General features: G+C 42.6%; 1 protein-coding gene and 1 long non-coding RNA gene across 2 annotated transcripts; one reads left to right on the forward strand and one right to left on the reverse strand.

The window, feature by feature from the left end:
* Positions 1–4,109: 4,109 nt before the first annotated feature.
* On the reverse strand, positions 4,110–10,756 carry LOC131308214 (uncharacterized). Its single transcript, XR_009194377.1, has 3 exons — positions 10,543–10,756; positions 8,125–8,183; positions 4,110–4,417 (listed from the first exon to the last, which is right to left on the reverse strand). It is a non-coding gene; the product is annotated as an uncharacterized LOC131308214 (long non-coding RNA).
* Positions 10,757–10,866: 110 nt separating this feature from the next.
* Positions 10,867–12,861, forward strand: LOC131306808 (uncharacterized). The gene is made up of 2 exons (XM_058333234.1): positions 10,867–10,870; positions 11,639–12,861. Exons 1-2 carry the CDS (start codon positions 10,867–10,869, stop codon positions 12,859–12,861), a joined length of 1,227 nt encoding a protein of 408 aa, XP_058189217.1.
* The last annotated feature ends 4,988 nt before the right edge of the window (positions 12,862–17,849 follow it).

The following is a 17,849-nucleotide window of genomic DNA, read 5'->3' on the forward strand; positions in this document are numbered from 1 at the left end:
CTCCTTGTTCACGCCTTTCACTGCCTTCCCCTCCTGCTACAAGGGGAAGTCGCTCCTCGATTAGGGTTTGAAGATTGGCCATGGAGGCGTCGGCCTGGTTGGCCCTTTGTTGCATGATGGCTAGGTTGCGCTGCAGATCGGCTAACACGGTTGCAAGATTCGGAGGTGGGACATCCGCCATGGCTAGTACTTCCGTTTTAACAAGCTTGGGAGATGCTGGTGGAGACGGAGTCGACGGAGGAGACTCGTGCGGAGTAGTTGGTAGCGAATCCTCCCGTGACAGAGTGCAGGCCTGAGTTTCCGTTGCGGTTGACTGAAAGACAAACCCCGAATCACACCCTCAAACAGACTCGATGGACGGTCCCAAGTAGGTTTGGCTCTTGATTTCGGAACTCTGCTCTGAGATCGGCATGACTAGACAGCAAGGTATAAGAGCTCAGTGACAGCCCGCAGTCATTTTATTTGAAAGAATCGACAAGAATGGAAAAAATGATCATGCCAACGTCGTCGGTGTCCTCCTAGACTCTAAAGCTAGAGAGAGTCTGCCTTACGGCACTTGGACAGTTGCCATAGAATCCTCGGATTTTCTTTTCGACGGTGTATCCTTGATTGAATCGAATGTTACTAAGAGATGCCAAAACAGCCTAAGTCTTTGACTTTCTCCCTTCTCGAAGTTTCAAAGTTTGAGCTCGGAACAACTCGGTGTAGATGGCGTGATACCGTAACCGAAATGGCGTAAGCAGCACTGTGCCGGAGCTTGAGCGGTGTAAGTGATTGGCACTTTTAACCTGAGTGGTGTAAGCATCACGACATTCTCTCCGTTGTTCCTAGTTTTTCGGTTTGAAACCTCGATGGGGTATTGGGCAAAGACTTAGAAAGTGTTGATTTCCCGAAGTCTCATTGATTAAGGACTTTGAAAATTTTTGTAACGTGCAATAACGAGATGCACGACTTGTCATCGGTCCAAGGCAACGCCGAACGGGCGCGAGGCAGACTCGACAAAAGACATCCTAAAAGCTGCCCTAGCATGCTCCTATGCAACTCGGTCATGAATGTATGTACAAGCATGCGACATGGAAAACGGTAACACATAGATAGGATATGGGGTTAGAAGCAGGTAATCCTACCCTGCGGGTTCCTGTCTTAGGTTGAAAGGTTCTAATGCTTTGTAAGCGCTGTAGAGGCCGGTTTTGGCTTAAAGGGGTTCCTCTGACTAGAGCCGCGATATACCTCCCACTGCAACGCGTAGAGCAAAGCAATGGTCGAACGGTAGTATGACTCATCATCGTCCAAGGTTGTTGGGCGTTCGAGGACCCCGGGCCCCAGTAAACTGTGCCGGTTACCCAAAACACCTCAACGGGGCTGACCAACCAACGATACGAACGGAGAATGCCGAAGAATGATTCGACGAGAGAGAAAAAGCAATGTTTTGGAAAAAATGCCCTTTTGAATTTGGCTCACTTTTATTAATCAACACTTGGAGAAAATTGCACAAGTGAACAATAGTAAAAGCCCCAGTTCGGATTGGTCGGACGCTGAGATCCTGTTACGTTACCATTCCGTTCTTTAGCAGCGCGGAGCGTACTGTTTTGACAAGCTTTTGAAATTTGTTCATTTATGTATTAATCGCCAAATGCCAATCAATGCAATGAGTCCCCAGCAGAGTCGCCACTGTGGGCACGCGCCCCGAAAATTTAGTTTGTGAAAATCAGGCGCGGCCCTTTTTCGGAAGAGCGCGGCGAAACGCTTCGATTCAGAGTCGCCACTCGGGTTTTAGCGGTGAGAGCACCCAAGGAATCGAACTCGAAAACGTTTGTCACGTTTGTTTGATTTTGCAAAAGGCATGGACCGGTCCGTCGTCACCTTCGATATCTGAGGTTCGGGAGCCAGTTTACGAGAGGGGAAGGGTTTTATGGCACCCCTCTCTCCCAATCCGGAGATCGGTCTCTACTCACGCATTTTTCTTCATAAAACGTTTGCATTTTTCTCTCATTTGGTCACTTTTTAGCCAGTTAGGGCGGGGGAACAATTAATGGGGATGAAAGCTGTAACAAGCTACATTTATATGTCAAAACGTATATGGATAATTTGATTGCAATGCTAAATATAGATTGAGAACAAGCACTGAGCAACCCGAATAAACTGAAGTACGCTGCCACGAAGCAACGTGGGCAGATTCTGCCAACATGCACTAGCCGAGCCACTGCATGCTGATTAGACATGCGCACGCCACCCCATAACTGGCGTACTCCACTTGTTTGGTTTCTCAGTCTTTGTTTGCAATCCTCTGGGCTCTGGAAAAGGACCAGCACACACCCAGGGCAAACCACGCTGTTTAAGAACCTAATATACACAGTTACAGACATAGGAGGTGGCTTCAAGCCAAGAAAAGTAGCATAATACCCCAAAAACAATGCGGGGACAGGAAATAGGCCAAAATTACACTAAGATGCAAGGGCCAGTCACTGGATCGTGGGCCTACTGCCGTACGCCAGTGTCAAGTGCCGTACGCATGTAATACCACAGTCCAGTGCTTGGCTTTGCATCATCTGGGCTCTGGAACACGACCAGAAGGATCCCAAAGGCCTTTCAAGACAAAATGAGAGCAAGTAATGGATGTTACAACTAATTAAGTCTAAACACAAAAAGCAATAAACTGGTTCTTAGCATGCTGCTAGGTGATAAAAGAAGACATTAAAGCAAGAACAGGTGACCGATGATCCCCACGCCAGTAGTGCACGTACCACCATTACTGGCGTACGGCTGAATGACACTGGCGTGCGCCACGTAGCACCTCACACGATCTTTGTATTTTACCAGTTTAAGGCCAGGACTAGTATTGTTTACTAGCCTGGACCTTACTGGTCCCCCTCAGGAGCTGAAAACAGAAAGGGATGTAAAGGTGGTATACCTTTTTGTATTGAAGTTTGGAGGTGGTATTGAGCTTTAGAGGTTGAAGAGAGAGGTTGTATGGTGACTGAACATCAGTGGGTATATGGAAGTGGACTGCTCTCCTTTCTCTTTCAATGGAAGAAGAGAAAAAAAAGGCAAGAAGAGAGGAGAAGGGAACTTCTTTTTCTTTCTTAATGTGGCTAACCCCTTGCAAATGAATGCAAGGGGGGTATTTATAGAGGAGAGAGGGACTGAGATCAGTTTGGGCAAGGCCATGTTTGGCTAGTTTGGGCAAGGTTGGAGCCTCCCATGCATTAAATGCATGGGACTTGCCTTGATGGGGGGTGTAGGAGAGAAGGGGGGCGTCCCTGCCGAATGCAATCATCAGGGAGACTGTGGCCGACGTCAGGGTGGCACAAAAGTCTCGTCCATGTGGCTGAATAAAGTTGATTTGACTGGACTTAACTGGCGTGCGCCACTTATGGACTGGCGTGCGCCGGTGATAGCTGAGTCAACGGTCGATGACTGACACGTGGCAGCTAACTGGCGTACGTCATCAAGGTACTGGGGTAAGCTAGTTGGGTTTTGCTGGGGCCGTTTGGCTCTGGTTTGAGGGGTTTTGAAAGGGGTTTAAAAGAGGCTCGGGACGCTCAAAGCTCAAACACACCATTATCCTTAGACTGTTCTCGACCAAAATCATCATCGGGGCAATAAAAGATCGACAAATAACATTATCTGGACAGTCCAGAATGAGGTGTCTACAGATCCATATCAACACATCATTGAATTTGAAGCCCTCAATTCCACGCTTTTAATTCGTAATTTTCCAATGGATGCATTGAGATTGATTTTCTTTCAATTCACTTTGATAGGGAATGCCAAACAATTGCTTAGTACTTTGCCAGCTAATTCTATAACATCTTGGGTGCAAATGAGTGCGACATTCCCTAAGAAATTCTTCCCCATAAGAAAAACACTCAAACTTCGGCAGGAGATTATCACTTTCCAACAAGCTGAGAATGAATAGTTCTATGAGTCTTGGGAGAGATATAGGGATCTCATCCGTAAGTGTCTGCACCATGACATACCTAAGTGGCAATTAGTACAGAGTTTTTATTCCGGGCTTCTTCTGCCGCATCGTGTGATGGTTGATGCCTCATGTGGAGGCTCTATGATGGTTAAGAATGAAGAGGAAGCCTGGCAATTGTTTGTGTCACGTCCTCAATTTTCAACAAAATAATAATACATTTTCTACAAACAAAAGTCTTTCCCTCAATTATATTTACCCTTAAATGTCATGCCAAACCAAACAAAGAATCAAAGTCTATTCTTCTTCTTCTCTCTTAATTTTTTTTTTTTTACATAGTCTCCCAAACGTCTTTCATTGAAAGGGGCTTCACAATAATCAAGGAAAGGAGTTTATCCATATTTTATAACCAAAAGGTACAATCTTCAATCGCAAGACAAGTACACGACATGATTTAAACTTGATGATAAACAACTCCTTAATGATTCCAATGAAGCTCTCAATGTAGAGACCCGTAATTTCATCATTTAATTTTTGGTATTTATAATGCAATTGGTCTATAAAAAAATATATATATATATATATATATATATGAATTTAAGTTTTGAACAAAATGTTGTTGTTAATGTGTGAGGGTGTATGAGTTGGGTGTTATTATGTGATGTTTGTTCAATAGAGGGGTGTTAGTGCATTAGGGCTATATGTGTCAACACACACCAGGAGAACACTTCACTTTCCCCTTTTCTTTTTTTAACGCAAGCTCTCTCTCCCTCCTCTCCCTTTCTCTCGGTCTCCTCTCTCTCACTCCCTTAACCAAATTCTTGCTACTCCACCATCAATCCTTGAAAACCCACGCACATCTCTACATCCTCGGCCCTCGGATCGCGTGGGAAGAGCTCGGTGGAGGCATATTTCGGATTTGGAGGCTAGGGTTTGGTTTGAGCTCAAAGCTTGGTCTTGATACTTGAGGTAGGGATCTCCAGCCTTCTTTATATGTGTTAAGTGTTGGTTTGATGGGCAAGGATTAAGTTTGATCATCTATTTTGAGTCTTGAATAAATCTAGTGTATGCTGAAAATTTCGTGGGTTCTGGTAATCTGTCTTTTTGGGGGCCTTCTGCTAGGAATCAATTTTTTGGTGTCTTCATAACTGTTAAAGTTCGTTTCAATACGAAGATTTCGGTACCAATATCATACGAAACTGATAATCACACAATTAGTTATGATTTTTTTGAATACTGGCTTGTTGTTGAATGGGCGATTCTGTGCGTGGCTGTCTTCTTTTAACTTTCTCGGCATGATGAACATTTTGGGTGGCTTTGGGTCTTTTACAGGAGCTGCATATTTAAGTTAAGAAGGGATTGGCGTTGGAATCAAGTAATTTGGTTAAGTATACAGTTTTTGGTGAATTTCTAAAGCAGGGTTGGTTGACTGGGGCGAAAATGGTTGCGAATCGGTTTTTCTTTTGATGGTTGGGTTAACCTCCTCTCGTTTCTGAACCTGGGATTTTAACTGAGTGTAGGGCTTGTAGTGGTGCAACTTTTGGTGTTGGTTTCAATATTTTTGGGTTTAAGATGAAAGAGTTATGATTTTTCAATCAATTTTACTTATTCCCGCGTAGAATCTGACAGCACCGGCGGACTTTGGTATAATGGCCATAACTCCTAGCTCGGGACTCGAAATGATGCACCGTTTGTTTTGTTAGAAACTAGACACATAGAGCTTTCCAACGATACATCCCATGCATCATGGGTATGTCTGAGCGATAACAGATTTGCATCCAAAATTGACCTAAATCTGCCTTTGCACCAGTTTTTACTGTTATGTTGAAGCTATAATCGCAAGGCCGTAGTTAGGTTACCCGAACTCTGTTTTTGATGTATGACCTATGGATTCAAAGGAGTAGAAGTCTACTTTTCAATGGTTTAAGTGTCGCTCTGGAATTCATGTTGTTTAATTGGATATGGTCAAATGTAAATGATTAGTTTCGCCAATTTGATATGTGGGGATAGGATGAGTTGATCTAGATGACTAAGTGTTGGTTAAAGAGAACTAGTAAGTATAAAAGTTGATGTTATCATTTGAGATATGATGATGTGGTAGGATATATGGATTTCAAGGAAAGGTGTGGGAATAAAATGGAATATGAGTAGTGAAATGAATGGTCTACTTAGGTTTGATTGTCTTGACTTACTTCCATGATATTGAGATCTTATAGGATTGATTGACACGTTGGAGTACGTATTGACTAATGATTAGTTTGTTAATAAAATAGAAAATGAGAAGTGCGATGTAGATAAGTATATTGAAACAAGAATACGTGAGAACTTGTGGTGTATAAGGGATATACATTATTGGTGTATGGATATGCGAGAAAATAACTTGATTTTGATGTTAATCGATACTCAGAGAAAAATGAACAGTTTTTCCTCTTTATGTGTTGTATCCATGGTTTGGTTTATTATGTGTCTTTGCTATGTGTGGGAAGTGGAGAAATGTTGGATAATGAAATTACTTGCTCAATGAGAATATGTGACATTATATGAGTGGCATGGTGGATAATTGAATGGTAATAAGAAAGCCACGGATCCATGGAAAGGTGAGATGCCGGAATGAATATTGGACGCACGGGGTCCTTAATGCCCGGAAGTGCACAAGAAAGCCACGGATCCACCGAAAGGTGAGATGCCGGAATGAATATTGGATGCACGGGGTCCTTAATGCCCGGAAGTGCACAAGAAAGCCACGGATCCACCAAAAGGTGAGATGCCGGAATGAATATTGGGCGCACGGGGTCCTTAATGCTCAGAAGTACACAAGAAAGCCACGGATCCACTGAAAGGTGAGATGCCGGAATGAATATTGGACGCACGGGGTCCTTAATGCCCGGAAGTGCGCAAGAATGCCACGGATCTAACGAAAGGTGAGATGCCGGAATGAATATTGGACGCACGGGGTCCCTAATGTCCAAAAGTGCACAAGAAAGCCACGAATCTACTGAAAGGTGTGATGCCGGAATGAACATAGGACGCACGGGGTTCTTAATGCCCCGAAATAAAATCGAAACGCGTGACATGGTGAAAACGGAGAATCTTGTTATTATTTATTATCATACTTAGATTGAAAATGTCAGTTTGAGTTGGTAACTTGGAACATCTAATGTGTCAATAGATGTTTTCTTTTATTTTTCCCTTTAGACCTCCAAATCATTGTGGCTTGTTCTCCTGATGTGTGATAGGCATCTTGTTCTGTGTGAATGTATAATTGGTACTTCGTGGTGTGATGCATTGTGAGAGTTTCATATATGGTATTTGCTTGTCAGACTTATAAGGGAAATCTTAATGTGGAGGAGTTTTGCTAGATGTTGAGATTTGAAGTTTGATTTGGGATTGACAGGTGAGTTTCCTTGTTGTTGAGGTGCGGTATTGTTCGACTTACCTTATGTTCTAGCTCAGCATGCCTAGTGTGTATATTTTTGGTGAGAGGTTGGTTAGTTGTATGAGAAAAGGAAGTGAAAACATTTTGTTAAAGAACTCAGACTAATCTTTAGGTCATTGAAATGGAAATGAAAAAGCAAGGATTGGTTTGTGTAATGCCGTAGCGGTACGCTGAGATTTTTAAGAATATTGGTGTGTGTGGGTGAGAGTGTCGGTGCTTGAGAAATGGAGTTAAATATTTTCCAGCATGAGTATGACATTTTGAGCTTCACTTTTGACAAAACAAGTATGCTTTTGGAAAATGTTTTCCCTTGTGATCTGTCTTCACTTCTGCATGTAATTTAGGTATGGATATCTCTACGAGCTAGTGTAGCTCACCCTATCCTTTCAAGTACTCGCCATGGCACTTAGCTTGGATTGCATGGAGTGCACATTGAGACGTCTCTTGAGAGCTTCATTGGAATTATTAAGGAGTTGTTTATCATCTAGTCTAATTCATGTTGTGTACTTCACCCGCAATTGAATGTAGTATCTTTTGGTTTGAACATATGTAAAGCTATGTATAAAGTCATCTCTTTGATTATTGTGAAGCCCTTTTTAATGGAAGATGTTTTGGAGACTTTACGTAAAAAAAAAATTTAGAGAGTAGAAGAAGAGACTTTGATTCTTTATTTGGATTGGTATGACAGTTAAGGGTAAATATAGTTTGAGAGGAAGACTTTTGTTGTGGAAAATATATTATTATTTTAGCTGAAAATCGAGGGCGTGACACTCAAAGACGTCTCAAAGTGCACTCCATGCAATCCAAGCTAAGTGCCAAGGCGGGTGCCTGAAAAGATAGGGTGAGCTACACTAGCTCGTAGAGATATCCGTACCTAAATTATATGCAGATATGAAGGCAGATACCAAAAAGAATATTTTTCAAAGACAGATTTGTTTTGTCAAAAAGTGGAACACAAAATACCATACTCATGTTGGAAAAATATTTAACTTCATTTCTCAAATACTGACACTCAGTTACACATGCACACGCACCCACTTCTATCTTGAATAAACTTAGACTGTCATTACCAAACTCAAAACGTACTCCTATGTTTTCATTCCAGTGACTAAGAGACAACTCCGAGTTCTTTAACCAAGTTTATCATTATAAGTACTTTAAATTACAATACTAACGTAACTCTTTCACAATAGATATTATCACATCTACAGCCTCAAATTAACACATCTCCATACCAAATAAATTACCAAACCAATCCTAATTCATCAAGCCATTATAATTTAGGAAGTCTATAAGAAGGAAGAAAGCAAGCATCGACACTTCAAACCATCCAAGACACCAATTCAGGTTAAAAGTTCATAGTTTCTCACATGAGTGCCTCGTTCTGACTAAATTTCACATTCTAAATCAACATATCAATACTCACAACCTTCTGTATTACCACCCCTTGCATTACAGTAAACATCACCCAATGGTTGGGTTTCGGCATTTCCACCCTTTGCGTTGCCGTCTGCATTACCACCCCTTGCGTTGCAGTAAAATATAACCCATTAGTTGGGTTTTTGCATTACCACCCCTTGCGTTACAATACCTCCCTATTACAACCCTTGGACTACAATCGATTAATCTCATCAATCAGATAACATCAACATCAAGCGCTTTTTCCCAATCTCGATGTACTACAAAACACATCGATCAAGCCAACTCAAAGATTAACTATGCATAAACAATACCATCTTCACGATTATAACAATAAGAACACCCCAAGTCCAACTCTTTCATGTAGTAAATCCACCACATATCTTCATCAACTAAATAACATTAACACCAAGGCATTCGCTTGCATATCGACACATCAATACATGTGACACTTTAATCACGCTGGACATCGAAAAGCTCACACACACACATACTCACACACTTTTTACTTAGATTCTAGGCTTACCATTACCAATATCATTTTCTGTTATCACGTTTCTATTTTTAAAGACTTAGATACACCTTAGGTTCTCGAACGACCACTTTCTCTTTACCGATTCATTTACTAAAACATACCCTTTTAACAAAATCAACTTTTCACATCTCTTAAATTGAAACCACATACCAAAACACGCATACTAAACCAACCCCATGGATACAACACATAAAGAAGAAAAACTGTTTATTTTTCTCTAAGTATCAAACAACATCAATGTCAATACACCAACAATGCATATCTCTTAATTCAAGGACGACACTTAAACCATTGAAAAAGTATACTTCTTTTTCTTCGATCCATAGGTCATACATCAAAAACGGAGTTCGGGTAACCTTACTATGGCCTTGCGATTATAGCTCAGCGTAATAGTGAAACTGGTGCAAGGCAGAATTTTGGTCAACTTTGGATACAAATCTGTTATTGCTCGGGCATACCCATGATGCATGGGATGCATCGTTGGAAAGCTCTATGTGTCTAATTTCTAACAAAACAAACGGTGCATCTTTTTGAGTCCCGAGCTAGGAGTTATGGCCATTTTACCAAAGTCCGCCGGTGCTGTCAGATTCTACGCGGAAAGAAGTAAAATTGATTGAAAAATCATAGCTCTCTCATCTTAAACCCAAAAATAGTGAAACCAAAGCCAAAAGTTGCACCACGACAAGCCCTACACTAAATAAAAATCCCAGGTTCAGAAACAAGAGGAGATTAACCCAACAATCAAAAGAAAAACAGTTTCGCAACCATTTTCGCACCAGTCAACCAACCCTGCTTTAGAAATTTACCAAAAAATGTATACTTAACCAAATTACTTGATTCCAACTCCAATCCCTTCTTAACTTAAACATCTAGCTCCTGTAAAAGACCCAAAGCCACCCAAGGTGTTCAACATGCCCAGGACGTTAAAAGAAGCCAGCCACGCACAGATTCGCACATCCAGGAAACAACCGGTATTCAAAAATTCATAACTAATTGTGTGATTATCAGTTTTGCATGATCTTGGTACTGAAATCTTCGTATTGAAACATAATTTAACAGTAAGACACCAAAAATTGATTCCTAGCAGAAGGGCCCCAAAAAAGACAGATTACCAGAACCCACGAAATTTTCAGCATTCACTAGATTTATTCAAGACTCAAAATAGATTATCAAGCTTGATTCTTGTATATCAAACCAACACATAAACATATAAAGAAGGCAAGAGATCCCTACCTCAAAGGTTAGAAGCAAGCCCGGACATGGAGGAAACCTCAAAGTGCTCCGATCATGATTCTTCTTGGATCGATAGGAAGATCTCGTCACGTAGAACAACTTTACTCCTTGAGATTTTTCCGAAATCTCATTCTAAGGAGATGAAATCGAAGAGAGAAGTTTGGAGGAGAGGTGAGAGAGAGAGAGAGAGAGAGAGAGAGAGAGAGAGAGAGAGAGAGAGTCGGCCGGGAGAGTATAGAGGGAGAGAGAGAAAAAAAAGAATTTTACTTCTCTACACCAGTAAAGATTGCGGTACAGCAAAAAGCTGTACAGCAGCATGTACAGATGGGTTTTGCACCCGTCTCGAGTCCCGCAAAGATGATCGGAGTCGCTCATTTTGTTCAAAACATATTGTTTACGGTCCCTGTAAAAAATCATCTCAATCCGATATCGGTAAAGGCGTTTACGAATCATCCAACTTTGCTTCATAAGGGTTGTGGAGCAAAGTTGGATGATTCGTGAACGCCTTTACCAATATCGAATTGAGATGACTTTTTACAGCGACCGTAAACAATATGTTTTAAACAAAATGAGCGGCTCCGATCATCTTTGCGGGACCCGAGACGGGCGCAAAACCCATATGTACACGCTGTTGTACAGTTTTTTGCTGTACGATTAGCAGCTCTCTCTCTACACACCACCCCCACCTATTTATACTAGCACCAACACCAACACCAATCACACTCACACCCCTCCACTAACAACCTTACCACATTGACCCCAAATCTCATATTTCACATTTCATAGTATAATTTCGCATTAAAATTATTAAAATAAATACGGGTCTCTACAGTTCGAAACTATGAGCGAAGGGTCCCTACAAAATGTTTTTTTTTTTTTTAGAGGAGAGGTAAGTCAATCACTACTAGTTCTGATAAGCCACAAAGTACGTATGAGATTAAACCATCTCATGACCTCAATTCAAAAGTCGAAATATTGATTGAAAAGGTTGAAAAGCTTCTTTGTATGGGATTGGCCACCCCATAGCCTCCACCTTATCAGGAGGCATGTTCTTTATGTGCTAGTCCGGCCCATTTCATTGCTGATTGTCCTGCAGCCCCACAATTCCCCATTTTTGTGGAGGAGCAAGTTAATGCTGCACAGGGGTACTCTAATGCACGAGGTTTCTCCGAACCGGGTAATGATCCGTATTCTAGTACTTACAACGCAGGTTGGGCTAAGCATCCTAATTTCTCATGGAGATCACAAGAGCAAGGCAGTTCTTCTGCCCAGCAGCCTAGGCCTTTTAATACTCCGTTCTATCTTGCAGCCTATCGCTCGCAAAACTTCCAACAAGCACCTATCCAATCCTCGCAGGACCCATCCTTTGAGGAAAAGGTGCTACAAGCGCTTGACAGACTAAATGACACCCAACAACAAGTGCGCACCAATATACAATCCATCGCGAGGCTCAAGACCCAAGTGGGTCAAATAGCCAATGCACTGAGTCGTAGGGAAGAAGGTAGGTTGCCCAATCAGCTTGTTCAGCCCCCTAAAGGACAGTTTGTGATTCACGAAACGCCCCCTGCTAAGGCTAAAGTAGTCATGACATTGCGTAATAAGAGAGAGGTCGAAACCCAACCAGCGAAAGCGAAGTCGAAGGAGCATTTGGCTCCCTCCGACCCTGATGACTTTGGGGAGTTGAGTTCACAGAGTAAGGAGGGAACCCTTCCAGTCACACCTGCATCACCCACTTCCGTGTCAGCGGGTCCTAAAGTGCCACCCTATGAGCCTAAAGCCCCGTTCCCATCTTGTTTGGATGCACCATTTCCTTTTCTTAAGAAGAGAGCATCTATGGAGGATATCCTTGAGGTATTCAAGCAAGTGAAAGTTAACATCCCACTCCTAGATGCCATCAAACAAGTCCCAACTTATGCAAAATTTCTGAAGGACCTCTACACTCAAAAGAGGAAAAGTCGAACCAATGTGTCTAAAAAGGTCATTCTCACCAAACAAGTGAGCTCTATTTTTCAGTCTGACGCTCCCCCTAAGCTGCAAGATCCTGGTACCCTGACTATTGATATAGTCATTGGGAGACATGCCATAGAGCGCGCACTTTTAGACTTAGGGGCTAGTGTCAACTTGATTCTGTACTCGGTGTATGAACAATTGGGGTTTGGGGAGTTGAAGCCCACGTCGGTTACTTTGCAATTAGCTGAAAAATCCATTAAGGTGCCACGTGGAGTAGCTGAGGACGTTCTTGTAAAGGTTAATGATGTTTACTTTTCGGCTGATTTCATAGTCCTTGACACAGAACCGGCACAAACCCTCAAAAAGTAGACTCCAATTATTCTTGGTCGTCCCTTCTTGGCGACCGTGAATGCTAATATTCATGTGAGGAGTGGCGAGATGGAGGTGACCTTTGGGAACATGACCCTTAAGCTTACTGTTTACAAGGCCGCGAGACCTCCTCCAATGGAGGGAGACTGCTTCGCATTCGATGAGGAGCCGGCAAAGGCAGAATTCAAGAGGAAGCTAGGCCAGGTTAAGGCGAAGATTGACTGGCTGGGATCATTTGATCAAGGGAACTTAGAACTGCTATTCCAGGAGTTCTCCCAAGTGGGTTTTGCCGAGGCGACTGAAGAGGCCGAAGTGCTCATGCTCGGGCCCGACGCCCTTGAGGATCCTACCCCTCTCATTGTGGAAGCAAGGGTAGTATTAAAAATTGCATTTTCAAATCGCGCCTTACTTGCATTGACGACATGTCTGAGTTTGAGTCTGACACAGAGTCTGTTGAGTCGTCTGAGTCTAAGTCTAGCTCTGAGTCCGAGTTTGTGCCTCTTGACCCTCCATGTCATAGTTTTATTTCGAGTTTGATTCTGTTGTACTTGGCAACCCTGAAAGGTCTTATTAAATGAAAGAATCTGCTTCCGACTACTTCAATGACTTATACATAAACTGTGTCGACCCTGACGATGAAGGGATAGATTTCGATGGGGATATTTCCAAGGAAATCTGTGCCCTCACCGAGAGGAAAGATGAAAGGCATGCTGAGCCATTAAAAGAAGAAGTAATTTCTATAAAATTGAAAGATGAGGGCGATCCCCAAATGGTTCAAGTGGGCTCCACGTTATTCCCAGAGGAGCATTGGAATTTTAAAGAGCTGCTTGCAGAATTCAGTGATATCTTTGCACGGTCTCATCAAGACATGCCCGTTATTGACCCCGAGATAGTGGAGTATCAGATCCCCTTGCTGCCAGATGCTAAACCTATGAAACAAAAACTGAGGCAAATGAGGCCGGATTGGGTACAGAAAATCAAGGACGAGGTCACCAAGCAGATTAACGCTGGTTTTCTCATGGTTTCTTAATACCTTACTTGGGTTGCCAACACTGTTCCTGTTCCTAAAAAGAATGGACAGATCCGAATGTGTGTCAATTTTAGGGATTTGAACAGGGCAAGCCCCAAAGATGATTTTCTCTTGCCTCACATTGATGTTCTTGTGGATAATATGGCGAGACATGCTATGCTTTCGTTCATGGATGGATTCTCGGGTTACAATCAAATTCTCATGGCACCAGAGGACTATGAGAAAATAACTTTCATCACCGAGTGGGGAACTTACTATTATTTGGTCATGCTGTTTGGGTTGGAGTCCTACTTATCAGCGGGCAACCACAACCATCTTACATGATATGATCCACAAAGAAGTTGAAGTCTACGTGGATGACATGATTGCCAAGTCAAAAACTCGTGAAGGCCACATTCTTGTGCTTAGGAAGTTCTTCGAATGACTCCGTAAGTATCGGGTGTGCCTCAATCCACAGATTTGCACTTTTGGAGTCACAACAAGTAAGATGCTCGGCTTTTTGATCACCTCTGGGGGAATAGAGGTTGACCCGCCAAAAATCAAGGCAATTCTCGAGATGAAGCCACCAGAGTTTGAAAAGTGAGTGAGGAGCTTTTTGGTGAAGGTATAGTTCATCAGCAGATTCATCGCCTAGTTGACTTTAACTTGTGAGCCGATGTTTCGTCTACTCAAGATAGATGTTCCCTTCACATGGACAGAGAAGTGTCAGGCCGCTTTCCTTTCCATTCAGAAGTACTTGCAGAACCCACCGGTTTTGATGCCACATGTGCCTGGGAAGCATTTGATTCTCTATCTGTCTGTAACCTTATCTTCTATGGGATGCTTGTTGGCTCAAGAAGGGGACAAAGGAGTTGAGAAGGCCAATTATTATCTAAGCAAGAAAATGGTCAGATGTGAAGAACACTACATCGCTCTAGAAAAGATGTGTTGGGCTCTTGTATGGGCTTCCAAAAAACATAGGCACTACATGTTGGCTTACCCTGTGAAGCTGATTTCTGGAATGGATCCTCTCAAGTATCTGTTTGAGAAACCTACGCTCACTGGTAAATTAGTGCGCTGGTTGCTTTTGTTGGCAGAATTCGATCTTGAGTACGTCACAAGAAAATTAGTCAAAGGGCGTGCAGTTGCAGAATTTCTCGCTGATCACCCTATTGATGGACTGGAGGACTCTGCTTTGTGTTTATAGATGAGGACGTGCTGACAGTTGTTGAAGATGTTTGGACGCTCTACTTTGACGGGGCAGCCAACCAGAAAGGATTTGGGATCAGGGTGTTGCTAATTACGCCCGATGGTTCTCATATTTCGCTTGCGTTCAAACTCAATTTCGATGTCACGAACAACCAAGCTGAGTATAAGGCCTGTATTGTTGGTATGGAGGGTGCGCTTGTACTTGGTGAGGAAAAGCTCGAAGTTGTTGGGGATTCTAATCTTGTAGTTTCCCAAGCCAATGGGGACTGGAAAATCTGTAAGGAGAAGCTGAAGCCTTATCATCAGGATTTGGAAGAATCGAATGGATCCTCTCAAGTATCTATTTGAGAAACCTGCGCTCACTGGTAAATTAGTGCGCTGGTTGCTTATGTTGGCGGAATTCGATCTTAAGTACGTCACAAGGAAATTAGTCAAAGGGCATACAGTTGCAGAATTTCTCGCTAATCACCATTTTGATGGACCTGAGGACTCTGACTTTGTGTTTCCAGATGAGGATGTGCTGATAGTTGTCGAAGATGTTAGGACGCTCTACATTGACGGGGCAGCCAACCAGAAAGGATATGGGATAAGGGTGTTGCTAATTACGCCCGATGGTTCTCAAATTTCGCTTGCGTTCAAACTCAATTTCAATGTCACGAACAACCAAGTTGAGTATGAGGCCTGTATTGTTCGTATGGAGGCTGCGCTTATACTTGGTGTTGAAAAGCTCGAAGTTATTAGGGATTCTAATCTTGTAATCTCTAAGCTCGAAGTTATTAGGGATTCTAATCTTGTAGTCTCTCAAGCCAATGGGGACTGGAAAGTCTGTGAGGAGAAGGTGAAGCCTTATAATCAGGATTTGGAAGAATCGAATGGATCCTCTCAAGTGTCTGTTTGGGAAACCTGCGCTCACTGGTAAACTACTGCGTTGGTTGCTTTTGCTGGCTGAATTCGATCTTGAGTTTGTCATAAGGAAATTAGTCAAAGGGTGTGCAGAGTCAGAATTTCTCGCTGATCACCCTATTGACAGACCGAAGGACTCTGTCTTTGTGTTTCCGGATGAGGACGTGCTGACTGTTTTTGAAGATGTTTAGACGCTCTACTTTGATGGGGCAGCCAACCAGAATGGATTTAGGATCAGGGTGTTGCTAATTACGCCTAATGGTTCACATATTTCGCTTGCACTAAAACTCAGTTTTGATGTCATGAACAACCAAGCAGAGTATGAGGCCTGTACCATTTTTTTAGAGGCTACGCTTACAATTGGTGTTGAAATGCTCGAAGTTATTGGGGATTCTAGTCTTGTAGTCTCTCAACCCATTGGGGACTGGAAAGTCTGTGAGGACAAGCTGAAGCCTTATCATCAGGATTTTGAAGAATTGAATGGATCTTCTCAATTATCTGTTTGAGAAACCTCCGCTCACTGGTAAATTATTGCGCTGGTTTCTTTTGTTGGAGAAATTCAAACCTGTGTACGTCACAAGGAAATTAGTCAAAGGGCGGGCAGTTGCAGAATTTCTTGCTTATCACCCAATTGACGGACCGGAGGACTCTGACTTTGTGTTTCTAGATGAGGACGTGCTGACAGTTCTTAAAGATGTTTGAACACTCTACTTGGACGAGGTTGCCAACCAGAAAGGATTTGGGATCTGGGTGTTGCTAATTACGCCCGATGGTTCTCAAATTTCGCTTGCGTTCAAACTCAATTTCGATGTCACGAACAACCAAGCTGAGTATGAGGCCTGTATTGTTCGTATGGAGGCTGCGCTTACACTTGGTGTTGAAAATCTCGAAGTTATTAGGGATTCTAATCTTGTAATCTCTAAGCTCGAAGTTATTAGAGATTCTAATCTTGTAGTCTCTCAAGCCAATGGAGACTGGAAAGTCTGTGAGGAGAAGGTGAAGCCTTATAATTAGGATTTGGAAAAATCGAATGGATCCTCTCAAGTGTCTGTTTGGGAAACCTGCGCTCACTGGTAAATTACTGCATTGGTTGCCTTTGCTGGCGGAATTCGATCTTGAGTTTGTCACAAGGAAATTAGTCAAAGGGTGTGCATAGTCAGAATTTCTCGCTGATCACCCTATTGACAGACCGAAGGACTCTGTCTTTGTGTTTCCGGATGAGGACGTGCTGACTGTTTTTAAAGATGTTTAGACGCTCTACTTTGATGGGGCAGCCAACCAATATGGATTTAGGATCAGGGTGTTGCTAATTAAGCCTAATGGTTCACATATTTCGCTTGCACTAAAACTCAATTTTGATGTCACGAATAACCAAGCAGAGTATGAGGCCTGTACCATTTTTATGGAGGCTATGCATACAATTGGTGCTGAAATGCTCGAAGTTATTGGGAATTCTAGTCTTGTAGTCTCTCAACCCAATGGGGACTGAAAAGTCTGTGAGGACAAGCTGAAGCCTTATCATCAGGATTTTGAAGAATCGAATGGATCCTCTCAAGTATCTGTTTGAGAAACCTCTGCTCACTGGTAAATTATTGCGCTGGTTGCTTTTGTTGGAGAAATTCGATCTTGTGTACGTCACAAGGAAATTAGTCAAAGGGCGTGCAGTTGCAGAATTTCTCGCTGATCACCCAATTGACGGATCGGAGGACTCTGACTTTGTGTTTCAAGATGAGGACGTCCTGACAGTTCTTAAAGATGTTTGAACACTCAACTTGGACGAGGTTGCCAACCAGAAAGGATTTGGGATCAGGGTGTTGCTAATTACGCCCGATGGTTCTCAAATTTCGCTTGCGTTCAAACTCAATTT

Source organism: Rhododendron vialii, chromosome 11a (genome assembly GCF_030253575.1).
Source record: "Rhododendron vialii isolate Sample 1 chromosome 11a, ASM3025357v1".
Taxonomy (NCBI): domain Eukaryota; kingdom Viridiplantae; phylum Streptophyta; class Magnoliopsida; order Ericales; family Ericaceae; genus Rhododendron; species Rhododendron vialii.